The sequence below is a fragment of the Amaranthus tricolor genome, chromosome 5 (genome assembly GCF_026212465.1).
Source record: "Amaranthus tricolor cultivar Red isolate AtriRed21 chromosome 5, ASM2621246v1, whole genome shotgun sequence".
Lineage (NCBI taxonomy): Eukaryota > Viridiplantae > Streptophyta > Magnoliopsida > Caryophyllales > Amaranthaceae > Amaranthus > Amaranthus tricolor.
The window spans coordinates 26,888,213-26,902,589 of NC_080051.1; the positions used below are offsets into that span (position 1 = coordinate 26,888,213).

Here is a 14,377-nt window from a genome sequence, read left to right on the forward strand (position 1 = left end):
CCTAAATATCTCTAATTGCACATAATTAAAATTATAAAAATTAATATTAATAAAATTTACATTGAGACAAATCAAACAAAATCTTACTTAAATTTATTTTGACATCTAGATTAAGAATAAAATATAAATTCAAAGTGATTAGTAAATAATTTCAAAAATCAAAAAAGACAAACCATTTTTGTATCTTACATGCAGGTAGAGGTGTTCACCTGTCCAAACGCGGACCGGATCAAGGGAAACCCGTTGGACCGGAATTTTGAATATTCTAAGACTAGAGACTGGACCGGTTCCGGAACCGGTCCCGGTCAAAATCGGTTTTCCTCTTGGAAGATTTTAAAATAATTTAGCAAATTAATTATTATAAAATTAAAAAATTTGAGTTAAAAAATTATTTTATGTTAGAAATAAAAAATTTAAAGCCCTTTAAATAAGTATATACATAAAAATCGTAAATATTATTTCTCTTTAACTTTACTTTTATATATATCCGGTCTAATCTGGATTTTTTCGTGTTTAGATCGGACCGTCGCAAGGAAGAATAACTAAGACCTGGTGCCCAGACCAATTGCATCTGGTCTGGTCTGGATTGCCGTTCCAGTCTCATTTTGCACACCCCTACATGCAGGTACATTTTGTTATCATTTTTACATTAAGTTCATATACACGCACAACCATTGTGTTTATTTACTTTTATAATATTTGTAAAGTTATTAGTATAATAATTAAATGATAATAATATGATTTTTGTGGAATGATAAAATTTTACAAAATAATATTTTAAATTTGAATATATAATGTTACTTATATAGTAATATACATACATGTGTCGTTATTGTTTAATCTCGTTCATAACTTAAACTATTTTTTAATCTTGTAAGATTAGTTAAAAAGATATTATAAATTTGTTAGAAAAAGATCTTTTGAATACTAAATACCTAGTTCTATATTAATCTCGGATTTAACTAGTTAAAAACCAAGTCAAACCATGCAAAAGTGTAGTTTAAGCAGCAATTAGCCGCAAACCAACAATTCGTATCGTTGGAAAGCGTCTTATTATTAGAGGGTTCCATACGATCATCTCATTTTTATTTTGATTACTTTAAGATTTTAAATAATTGATTTAGAACAATAAAAATTAATTCTTATAAAACTATAAACAAAATTACTTTAAGACTATTATTAATCATATTAAGATTGTAAGTTTATAAGTAATTAAAAGTAATTTAAGATTTAAAATATATATTGAGTGAGAGTGAATGTTATATAGATCATATAGATTATGCGTAAGACAATCTGTTTGAGGATTTGTGAATTTGAAAACCATATTGTATGCATGTACTTCTATTCGGTATTTTGCCATTGTGGATATCAACCGTCGCCATTAATACTCCACACAGAATAAATTTGATTAATTATTTTAGGTTTAATTAGTGTCTGCCTAATGCATTACTAAATACCTAATTAAAATTCAGAAAGCAGCCTTTTGAAATGGTCTTATCAGAGAATAGATACCGCTTTTATTATCCAGGCACCTCCATATGACTCCAATTCTATATATTTGATCCTTCACTAAACATAATTTAGGTGTAACCTTGTTTCTATAATGTTTTGATTGCATTGATATAAGCATTTGAACCTGTATTCTTATGGTTGGAGATAAACTTTTCAACTATCAATCCAATTAGAGGTGTTTAAACAGATTTAATGATCCCAAAATTTATCCAATTTTGTATTCAAATCCGATTTGATTCGACTTCAAAAATGATTTACAACTATATATGTAAAAAAAATATGAACAGAAAATTCGATTTTAAACCGATCCGAAAAACCTAACCCGAAAACCTGATGACCCTGATAAACACCCCTAAATCCAATGAGACAATTCGTCTGCAACTGATGGTAAATTAGTAACATATTGTATGGTAAATTATCACTATCAGTTAAAGTATAAAATCACAAAGTAAGTATATTACAACCTAATCTGTCCATTGGCAGGTTCGCTGCTAAGCCGATGGATAGGCAATAGCTAGTTAAATTAAAGGAATCAAATTGGCAATACATTAGAAAAATAATAGGAGTCGATTGACTATTATGTTAGCTAAATATTTTTATAAAAATAAAATAAAGTTCTAAGTTTTTGTTACGTTGCCATGTATAATTTTGTATTTTAAGACTTGAAATACGAATTATAAAATTAATAGCTTATTTATTTATACAAGATACAAATTAAACTTTAAATTTCAAACCACAAAATATTAGTGAGAAGGTTGGGTTGTAATTATTTTTGTGGTGAAAGAAATTGAATATAGATACTAATTAATTAAAAAAGAATATTAGATAGGGTGACCTAAGCTTAATTTGATGTTAAATCTATAAATAATCTTCAACGAATAGAAGCAGGGCGGATCCTAGGTAAGGGCAAGAAGGGTCTGTGGCTCTGTGCCCAGGGCTCATAAAAAAAGTGGATAATTTTTGTCTTCATATGCATCGAACTTAAGACTTTGTGTAATTAAATTGTGCATTTAACCAAGTCAAAGTGTTAATAACAATAATTGTTACCTTATTTACTAATTATTGAATTATAAGTGCACAATTATCAACTGAAAAGCGAATAATTAGGGCCTATAAATTATTTTTCGCCCCGGACACCTAAATTCTCAAAGTCGGCCCTAAATAGAAGTATTTTGTAAAATTGTAATGTAAAAATTTATCATTAATCGCTCTTAGTTGTTCAATTTACAAAATGAACATATTAGAGCATTGAAGAAGTGCAAAGCTTTCCGGTTTCTCGAATGGACATTTTACTCTCAATAATACATATTTCTGTCTCATTAAATTTGCTCAATTTTTATTTTTTTAATCGTAATTTTTATTAAATTTTCATCAATACATACATTTAATTTGTTTTTTCATGATATCCACAGAGAATTCTCTAAAAGTACCAATTTATACGTATATTTTTATTAATTTTTCACCAAATGCCTATTAAGATGAAGTAACAATTCAAATAAACATATCCATCCCAACTTAAGTTCATTACAAATCTACTCCATATTAGTTGAAGTATTATTGGCGGTGGCGGATTACACGAGTACGAAAATTAGTCTTGAAAATCTTGTCGAAAATGTATAAACCTTTGAATACGTTCTGATTGATTAATTTGCCTTTGTAGTTATTATTAGTAAAAACCCATGTTTTTCCTTTGTATGAGTCAAATCATTTTAGGAGGTTTTGCAACAATGCATTCATTTCCCACTGCTGGAATCCACAAACTTTACCTTCTGGTTTGGACTATCATTTCACTACCTAACCTAGCTTTCAAATTCTTCCACTGTCGCAAAGTTTTTTTTTTAGCATGAGTAGGACCAGGATTAGGACCCAGAAAAGAAAACATCTACATAAGAAATCAAAAATTCAACTCGAAATTTTATTTAGTAAAAGTAATTATTATTTAAATGGGATTTGATTTATCTACTAACTTTTAATCAATTTAGCTACCACATATAAGCTCATAGTTATTGTAGACCAAGCAATTATTGGATATGTTATATGTTATCTCGATCAAAAATTTTAAAAAATTAACATTTAACACATTGCTTTAAAATCTGTCAAAAATTTATCTCAATTAAAAATTTAAATTGATAATTTTAGCAGTAAATATGTTATATATTATTCATGACTCTATTTCAATTGCTATACATATTATTCAATTGACAAATTTGTCACCGATATTACACGAATAGACTGAAGGTGGCATTGAAGTGGGACTATGCCATGCATATTATTGTAGTATTTGACGTCAAAAAGCATAGTGTAGAATAAATCTATGACCAACTACTCTTCCATTAATTAGGCAGTGTACCAGCTGACGCGTTTTATATTACTAAGCAAACTTATACTCATCGTACCCCACCATTGACATTTCTATTCCCCCTCTTATACTTATATAGTTTTATTACCCCACCATTGACAAATTTATTCTACGTTAGTGTCTATTTCTGTGTCTATGAAATTGCAACACTATATCATATTCTATTAACTATATATAGAACGACAAAATAAATAATGAATGGCTGAGATATTATATAATACGTCAAAAGATAAAAAAAAAAAAATTAATAATTCAGATTAATTAAAAATTTTATAAGTTAATGATCGAAGGTCCAAAGTATATTATATGGAATATATTATATCCCTTCTCATCATATAAGAGCTGCTTGAGCTAAAAGTGTGGATGCTATACGTATATGCTCACCTCATACATATGACGCCAAATACTTCATTTTGAAATACGGGGTCGATAAGATTTAAACACAAGACTTTACGTCACGTAGAATTCTGATACCATGATGACGAAGAATCAAGTTATTCAAAAGATTAAAGTAATTGATAATATAAACCCTATAGCACGTTATACTCCCTCTAATATATAGAAAAGGGGACATATACTTTTTGACATTATTCATCTATCACTTTTAATTTGTATTTTATTCTTAATTTATAAATCCAAACATAGTCATGTGATATCTTATTTGATTCGTCTCAATGCAAAGATTAATAATATCCACTTTTTATAATATTTCGTTATGTATAATAAGAGATATTAAGCATTGAATAAGTACATTGAATAGTGTGAAAAAGTAAATATTCCTTTTTCTATGAATTGGAGGGAGAATTAAAATAAAAGTTATAATCCCTCTCCTCTTAAAATTGTTGTCATTTGTCATTTTAGATTGAATTTTATTTGTTATTTCCTTATAAATCTTTCATTTATACCACAAATTTTAAATAAAATTAACCTTGTTCTTTCTCATTTTAATATTTAATAATACTTATATATGGTCCTCACATATCTTTCACTAACCTCATTTTAATATATTTTTATGATACCTATGATCTCCATATGCGTCTCCACAGATAATTTGGTAATGAGTACATTCTATATATCAATTATAATAATAAGTTTAAAATCTTTACAATATAGCTCCCATAGAATACTTGTGTTTCACTATGACGCCTCCTCATTACTCACTATAAAATTCTCCCACACTATCCTTTCCTCCATCAATCAAACTCTTCCCTCTCCTTAAAAAAAACTCCCTAAACTAATCATCCTTCACCACTACAAGAACATAACAAAAGCAATGTCATCTTTCCATTACCCATTTACAATACTATCTTCCATTTTCTTCTTCTATATCTTCCTAATCCAATCACATTCCACATTATCCACACAACTACCAACCGATTCCTCAAACAATGCAACCACCCGAATCCCAGCATCAACACTCTGCCAATCCACTCAATACCCATCTTACTGCAAATCCATCCTTCAATCCGACAACAAAACCGCCAATGTCTACGAATATGGCAGATTCTCCTTCAAACGTTCCATTTCCCAATCTTCAAAATTCCTTAAACTCATCAATAAATACCTCCATAACTCCAAAAAACTCAAACTCACACCTTACGCCATAGCCGCTTTGCAAGACTGTAAATTCCTCTCAGAACTAAACCTAGATTTCTTAACTACCTCGTACATGACCGTTAACAACAACCCAAACAAAACACTAACTTATCTAACCGCCGAAGACATCCATACATACCTAAGCTCTGTTCTAACCAATCAACAAACATGTTTAGATGGTATTGAAGCCATTAAATCATCATGGTCATTCGATCATGGAATCACTTCACCATTATCGAACGATGCAAAGCTTTACTCGATTTCTCTGTTTTTATACACCAAAGCATGGATTCCCAAAAAGGGTTCTTATAAATCTAAGTTTAAATCTCATCCTCATCATACCCATAAGTTTAAGATGTCTGATCGAGTTCAGGGAGTGTTGAGAAATGAGAGGTTTTTACAGAGTGTTAATGGCGATGATGATGATGATGAAGTGCAGATAAATGATGTGGTGACGGTAAGTTTAGATGGGAGTGGTAATTTTACGAGTATTAATGATGCAGTAATGGCGGCGCCGAATAAGACAGAAGCAGAAGATGGGTATTTTTTGATTTATGTTACTGCTGGAGTTTATGAAGAGTATGTTAATATTGATAAGAAAAAGAGGTATATTATGATGATGGGTGATGGGATTAATCAAACTATTATTACTGGTAATCGGAGTGTTGTTGATAATTATACTACTTTTCAGTCTGCTACTTTTGGTAAGTTTTTGTACTATTTTGTTTTAATTACTTTCTATATGTGAACCAACGTATAAAAAGATACATAAACCGATGAGACATCAACAATCAACAATATCAATACTTGCGTTAGTGTTTTCTTTAGTTTTACTCGTAAATATGTTAGGCTCATAAACTTATGAAAACATATTACTCTTTCTGTTTTTATTTGTTTTTCTCATTCACTTTTTATACAGATCTTAATGCAAATTTAAACGTTAAATAATTTTAATCGTGAATTTTTGAAATTTCTGAAAAGTTGATATTTAGAAAATGTATATTGAGACGAATATATCAAAATCTCACATTAATATATTTTTTCATATAAGTCGATGAGAAATCATTTTTAAAGTTTAACACTAAAATCAGTAAATTCTATTTGAGAAAAACATATGAAAATGGAAAGAATACTTATACTATATACTCATTTTTTCTTTCAAATGATTGAAATAGTAATGAGAATTTAATATGAGTATAACTAGCTAACTACTTAACAAGGTTGTAATCATTCTTATTCTATTGTAATAATTTATTTTCATCATTTAATTCATTTATGGAGGTAATAGATGTATATATAGAAAAGCTATAAAAAAAAAAGTTTCGTCAGAAGATAAAAATATTACCATTTAATGTTTATAAATAAACACTCTGTTATTATTCCTATTATAATGAAGCGTATTGTACATTTATATAGCTTCTACTTTCTAGTATGTCTTTTAGGGGTGTCAAACAGGTCGGGTTGGGTCATTTTCAGGTTCGGGTCATATATAAATGGGTCAATAGACTCTTGACCTGAACCTGACCCATTTAATTAAATGGGTCAAAAATTGAAACCCCGACCTGATCTGTGGCAGGTCGGGTCAACCTGCTAATGACCCATTTAACCTGCTTTTTTTTTTCAGGTCATTAAACCCATATATTTCAGGTCATTTGACCCATTTGACCCATTTGACCCAAATATTCTATTCACATTTTTACTCAAATCAGACTCATTGTGCAATGATATCTTCATGGATCATCACTTAACCCAATTTCAGATTCATCATCAATTGATTTAACAACATCATCAATTGATTCATCATCAGATTCATCATCAATTTAACAACATCAATTGACATGATTACTCCCAAGAACAACAAAATGGAAATACAAAAGCAAACTCCAAAGGAAAATACACAAAGAACTCAATATACATAGCAAGTAACAGGATTTGGTGGAATGGAACACAAACAAAATCGAAAAAATCGAGCATTAAGAACAATGAAAATAGCAGTATCAGGACTAACAGCAATGAACATTAAAATCAGAAAAAATCGAACAAAAAAAAATCAGATAAATCGGACAATAAAAATAAAAGAATGAGAACAGAGAAGAGGAAGTCCTGAAGGTCGAAGACTCGAAGCACTCGAAGACGAAGTGGAAGGCGCACAGAGAAGAGGAATGAGGAAGGCGCACAGAGAACTGAGAGAAGAGGAATGAGGAAGGCGCACAGAGAACTGAGAGAAGAGGAATGAAGAAGGCACACAGAGAACTGAGAGACGAGGAATAAGGAAGGCGCATACTCGCACAGAGAACTGAGAGAAGAGGAATGAGGAAGGCGCTGGAATGAATGAGGAACTGAGGAAGGCGAAGCGAAACCACGAAATAATTTTAGGGTTTATGATTTTGAATGGAACAGAGCGAAGAGGAATGGGTTAATATCGCAGGCCCAACTCCCAAGTGGGTTAATATGGGTCGACCTGACCTGAATGACCCATTTAATAAATGGGTTAAACAGGTTTTTTTCGGGTTAAAAAATTCAACCTGAACCTAACCCATTTAATAAACAGATCAGGTCGGGTTGACCCATTTAATTAATTGGGTCAAAAATCTAAACCCAAACCCGCTAATTTCGGGTCGGTTTCAGATCAGGTTGGCAGGTCGGGTCAGCTTTTTCCAGCCCTAATGTCTTTCAAGAAAACTCTTAAAAGATAACATAACCAATAATAAAATTGATTCAAGCTTGGTAGATACATATAAGGTGTTCAATCGCATAGTATTTTTAAATTAATAAAGCTAGAGTGTCCAATTTACATTACTTTTAGTCCATTATAATGACAAAGTATTTTTTTTATACACAGTTGTGACAGGCACAGGATTTGTGGGAATGAACTTAACAATTCGAAACACGGCCGGTGCAATAAAACACCAAGCAGTAGCACTCCGAAACGGCGCAGATTTATCAGCATTTTATAGCTGCAGTTTTGAAGGATACCAAGACACGTTATACGCACATTCCCTAAGACAATTCTACAAAAATTGCGACATTTATGGCACAGTAGACTTCATATTTGGTAACGCAAATGCTGTATTCCAAAACTGTAATATATACCCACGTTTACCATTGCCCTTTCAATTCAATGCTATTACAGCTCAAGGTAGAACCGACCCGAATCAAAATACGGGTATTTCGATCCAATATTGCACTATACGGGCATCCGATGATCTTGCTTATAGTAATGGAACAACCAAGACTTACTTAGGGAGGCCATGGAAACAATATTCAAGGACGGTTTATATGCAAACTTATATTGATCGTGTGGTGGACCCTACGGGTTGGAGGGCATGGGATGGAAGTTTTGCGTTGGATACTTTGTATTATGGTGAGTTTAATAATACGGGTCCGGGTTCGAATCTTAGTGGTAGAATTGATTGGATGGGTTACCATATTATGAATGCAACTGATGCTGCTAATTTTACGGTTTCTACGTTTTTGTTTGGAGATGAGTGGTTACCTCAAACACAAGTTCCTTATACTAGTGGCTTGTTTTAGATTGAATTTCTTATTCTTTTAGAGATGAGTTTTTGTTATTTTTAACATTGTTTATGAATTTGTAGTTTTGTTGTATTAATTGAAATGTAATAAAGATTTAATATTTTGAGAATCTAAGTAATTTGTAGTTCACGTGCATGACAATGTTGCTCTAATAAATAATAATTATGTGTGAGGTCAATAATTATGTTAGATAATACTATAATTTAGGGTTTTAACTATTAGTTTTAGATTTTGATTTAATTAATTTTTTGATATGATATCAGAGCTTGCGTAATAAGAAATTACATGTTCGAATCTCAATAATCCCTTATTTTAAGTGGAATATTCATCAGCGTCAAGTTTAAAGAGGCACGTTAGAGTATATAACATAATTTGGGTTTTGGGACTTTAATCATCCGCTAAGTTTTTGGATGAGCTAGTTGTTTAATTTGAATACCAAGTAAGGGATTCAATTACTATTATTCTACATTTTTTATTTGGTATAATATTAGATTAACCCAATCTCTTTTTTGAGGATAATGAATACCCTTAGTCTGTTACCGGCTTACCAAACATTTACGCCAAGTAACAAATTTTCTTTCTATGATCAAGTAAGTATTTCTCTTATATTTTTATACCAAATAACATATAACTACAATCCATAATTCATATTCTTACCCTTACTCCTCTTTATCATTTTCCTTTTCATTATATGTATGTTTCTATAACAAACACCCCCAAATGTATAGAAACTATTGCTATATTTTATAGAATTGTTATTTACTTTTAATTGAAAAATCAAAAATTGTTATTTACTTTTAATTGAAAAATCAAAACTGTATATGTTCAATAATATATGTATTATCATTGCCATAAACATACTAATATTTGAAAACAAAAGTTTAAACATTAAATTTAAACTAAAAAGTAAAGCATATTCATTTTCCAAAAATAAGCACGTGTAATTCAATTTAAAAATAAAATATACAGAAAAAAAATTCTTCATAAATGAGTTATATATTTTTTTTTCATTTTAAGCGGACCTTGTCAGTATTTTTTGCTTATTCATTATTAGAAGGTAAAGGTGGTGTGTAATTGGTAAAAAAAATTCTCCACTAGAAACAAAGTCCTCGGGGGAATGACATTATATACTTATTCCATTCCGTTTTAGTCGCTATATTTGCATTGGCACGTAAATTAAAAAAAAGTGATTCACCTACCCTGTAGCTGATTGTTTACTTTATAGAGTATAGTATTTTATTATAGAGTATAGAGTAGAATAAAAATAAGGGTAGGTAGAATTTTAAATGGTTGTTTTATTACTAAAAACGAAAATATAGCAAGTAATATAAAATTACAAAAAATAAAAAGTGTAGCGAGTATTATGAAACAGAGAAAGTATATAATACTCTTAAATATTAACTAAAGAAGTGAAACAAAAGTGAAAACATAATTAGGCACAGTTTTACGCAGCCAAATTAAAACTGCCAAAAAATTAAACACGGGTCCGAAAAACAAACCCGTCAAACAAGAACCCCCCGTGAAATTTATGAGCTGTACAGAAGCAGTGGCCGTATATGATGGACCAATCAATCTAATCTACGACCTAACTGTCCTTTGACGTTGTTTACTAATCCCAATCCTTAAACATCGTCATCCTTTTTATTTTATCGCCACCCCCAATAAAATTACAAATTTTCCCCTGGACATTAAAAAATTACGAATTTACCACTGGACTTAAAATTTCTTATATATACTCCAATCTCATTAAATAACTCCTTTATCACACTTTAAAAAAAATTACAACATGAAATTTTTGAAGCAAAAACTAAGAAATTAAATCCCAAACAATTAATGGAGGTAATTTTTATTCGAATCGTATTATTTTAAATTTTTTAAAAAAGGGGGAAACAAAAAGGGCAGGAAACGTGCGAGCCCACCGCGGGTCAGTCGCAGGAAACCCGCGGCTCAGTCGCACGTTTCCTGCGACGCGCCCAATTTTTTATTTTTTTTTTGAATAATTATTATTAATTTTATTTATATTATTGTTATTATTATTATTATTATTATTATTATTATTATTATTGTTATTATTATTATTATTATTATTATTATTATTATTATTATTATTATTATTATTATTATTATTATTATTATTGTGATTGTTATTATTATTATTATTATTAAATTTTTATTTTTGTTTTAATTATAATATTTAATTTATTTTTTAAATATTCTTATTATTATTATTATTATTATTAACTTTTTTATATCCTTTTAAATATTATTGTTATTATTTTTGTTGGTGATGTTGTTGTTATTGTTATTGTTATTAAATTTTTCTTTAATTTTATTTTTAAATATTTGTTTTTGTTATTAGTGTTATGATTATTATTGTTTGTATTATTATTGTTATGATTATTATTAATGTTATTATTTTTGTTAATATTGTTATTATTATTATGATTATTGTTAATTTAGAAAATTAATTACAATAATATTAATAATAATAATAATAATAATAATAATAATAATAATAAATATGTTCTTACATTATATTTGTTGATAATGATTAGTTAAATATTGTTTTTGCTAATTAATTATTGTGTTTTGTTCATGTGGTTAATTTAACGTAACGTTTGATTATGCTTATTTATTAACAATAGTTAATTAAATTATCAAAAGTTGTAGTAAATGACTGGTACTCACGTGAAAGGAAAGAGTTTTTTTTTGAAACTTGCTGAGCGGGAATAGTTTTAGGCCTACCCTGCTCAGAGGGGACCCTCATGAGAGGGAGGTGACGGGTTCTACCAGGAGGGCTAGGCAGGAAGAGGCTGTCAAACACAGTGAGGCCCAACGGTCGAGTACGCTGAACCAACTGCGTATTCGTTTTGATAACCAGGCTAGCAGCCTCCAGAGTAGTTGGGGGTTTCTAGTGATAATGATGATGCTGATGATGTTGAGTACCAAGGCACTGTTGTTCGCCCAGTGGACTGGACTGTTATCCGGGGGCCCGACGGGAGATTCGCACGTGCCGGCCCTATTTCTTCAGGCGCATCTGAGCGTGTCGGACATAGTCTGGTTGATATGAGCCGCCACGGGGGAGCAGGCGCTCACAGTTTGCTGGAACGGACTAGTTAGTCACATTGCCCCAGCCCGGGGGGCCCACAGATACGCGCCTGATACCGAACGACCTTTTTGTTCCTAACCGACCAGGTAGTCATGATCGATTGCCATCTCTGTTCAAATTCATCGATTGTAGAACTTTCAACCAAGGAATTCCATCTACTTTTCCTGAATACCTGTCCTTGTTGATTTCTTTTCCCGCCACACAACTTGTCCACCATGTTCTCAACGTCGTTTGCAATATGCTTAATGCATAACAAATGTCGTACATCTACATTAAATAAAACATTGAACGTAATTAAGATATATTCAATAGATAGAACGACAATTATTAATCAACAAAAACCTTTTTACCTAGAAACACGTCATGAATAGCTGCAGATAAACCTTCGTCTCGATCGGTTACAATGACGCTAGGAGTATGAGCTGTGCCAAAAACATCTCTCAATCCCTGCAACACCCACGAATATGACACAGCCGCCTCATCTCGCATCAAACAGAACACAACCAAGAAGTTGTGATTGGTTGGCGTCATTCCGATCACTTCACACAGTGACCACTTTTGTTTGTTTGTTTTGTACGTTGTATCTATCAACACAACATACGGCCACGTACGTGTCATTTGGATAGAAGTAGGATTTGCAACTAATAATTTGCTCAATCCCCCTTCATTATCCAAGTCTGTCCAGACCACGTAATTAAGTTCTGTGGCCATATAAAGACAGTATTGAAGGGGAGTCCTACCCTCCTTCTCTTCCCACCTTATTGATTGCTTAGCATTATAAATCTGATTCATACTACTAAAAAACCAGGAAAATTTTCTCTATTAGAAGTCATGATAAAGACCGGTTACATGCCGGTTGCATTAATCTGTCGTATGTGCTCTCGAATATCTACATTGATCCTATTTGCCCTTACATGACCATCTCTGTACATTAACAACGGGTGGTTATGTCTTCCTTTTTCACAGAACACACCCTTACCGTCCAAGGTCTTTCTCCTGGTTTACGACTACTTACTACAATCAAAAATTTACACCCACAACTTCTACTTTTAGAACTATCCGGGCAGCATTATCTAGATTATGTAAATCACCCCTAATATTACCACAGCGGTGACATCTTAAATACACACTAACTCTAGAACGTCCTTCCTTTTATTTATAAGAAGCACGTGTAAATTGAAAACCAATTGTTATTGTTATCACAACGGCCCAATTATTTAATTCATTTAAGGAAATAAATTCTCTATCCGTAACAAATCTACCGGAGTAATCTACGTTTTCTCCTAAGTTTTCAAAGTCCTACAAATTTGAAATATGAAACAAACCATACATTAGGTAATTAAAAAAGTATACATACAAATATTAATAATAAAAACATTCAATAATAAATAAAAATTATAAACTACTTTAATAATTAATATTAAAATATTAGTAATACAAATTAATATTATTAAAAATTATAATTTACTTAAATAAATAATATTAAAATAATAACAATACAAAAAATATAATAAAATAATTGTAATAATAATAAAAATAAATTAATATTAAAAAATAAGAAAATAATAATCATAACATATAATTATAAATTATTTAAATAAATAATAACAAAATAATAGTAATGTTAATAATATAAATTACTTAAATTAATAATAATAATAATAATAATAATATCAAAAATTAATAATAATAATAATAATAATAATAATAATAAATACAAATAATATTAATAATAATAATATTATTATAATAATATTAATAATAATATTAATAATAATAATTTACTAAGAAGTATAATAATTTAAGTAATAATGTAAATAAAAAAATAAAATAAAACAAACTATTCGAAAAAAATGTGCGACTGAACCACGGTTAAGTCGCACAAAACGTGCGAGTGAACCACGGTCCAGTCGCATGTTTTGTGCGACTGGACCATGGTTCACTCGCACGTTTTGTGCGACTGAACCATGGTCTACTCGCACAGTTTTTGTGACTTCCTTTTTTTTTTAAAAAAAAAATACCCCGATTCAAATCGATTAAAGTACGTACCGGATCCGATTCATAGTCGCTTTCGTTAGCCATAGTTAATCGATTCCAACTAACAGCTTATTTAAAATCGAAGAACATTTTTAGAGAGTTTTTAGAGAGATAGTACCATGTTTGAATTCGTATATACTACAAGGACGCCTTTGAAAATTCAATATATATAGAGTCGCGATAAAAATGTTCGGGATTACGTTCAAACTTTAAATTTAATGTTTTTA

At 30.4% G+C, this 14,377-nt stretch overlaps 1 protein-coding gene across 1 annotated transcript; it reads left to right on the top strand.

Annotated features, from left to right (window-relative positions):
* The first annotated feature begins 4,982 nt into the window (after positions 1-4,982).
* On the top strand, positions 4,983-9,180 carry LOC130813988 (probable pectinesterase/pectinesterase inhibitor 41). Its single transcript, XM_057679950.1, has 2 exons — positions 4,983-6,171; positions 8,310-9,180. The coding sequence occupies exons 1-2, from the start codon at positions 5,145-5,147 to the stop codon at positions 8,999-9,001; spliced, it is 1,719 nt and encodes a 572-aa protein (XP_057535933.1). The 5' UTR covers positions 4,983-5,144; the 3' UTR covers positions 9,002-9,180.
* Positions 9,181-14,377: the final 5,197 nt, after the last annotated feature.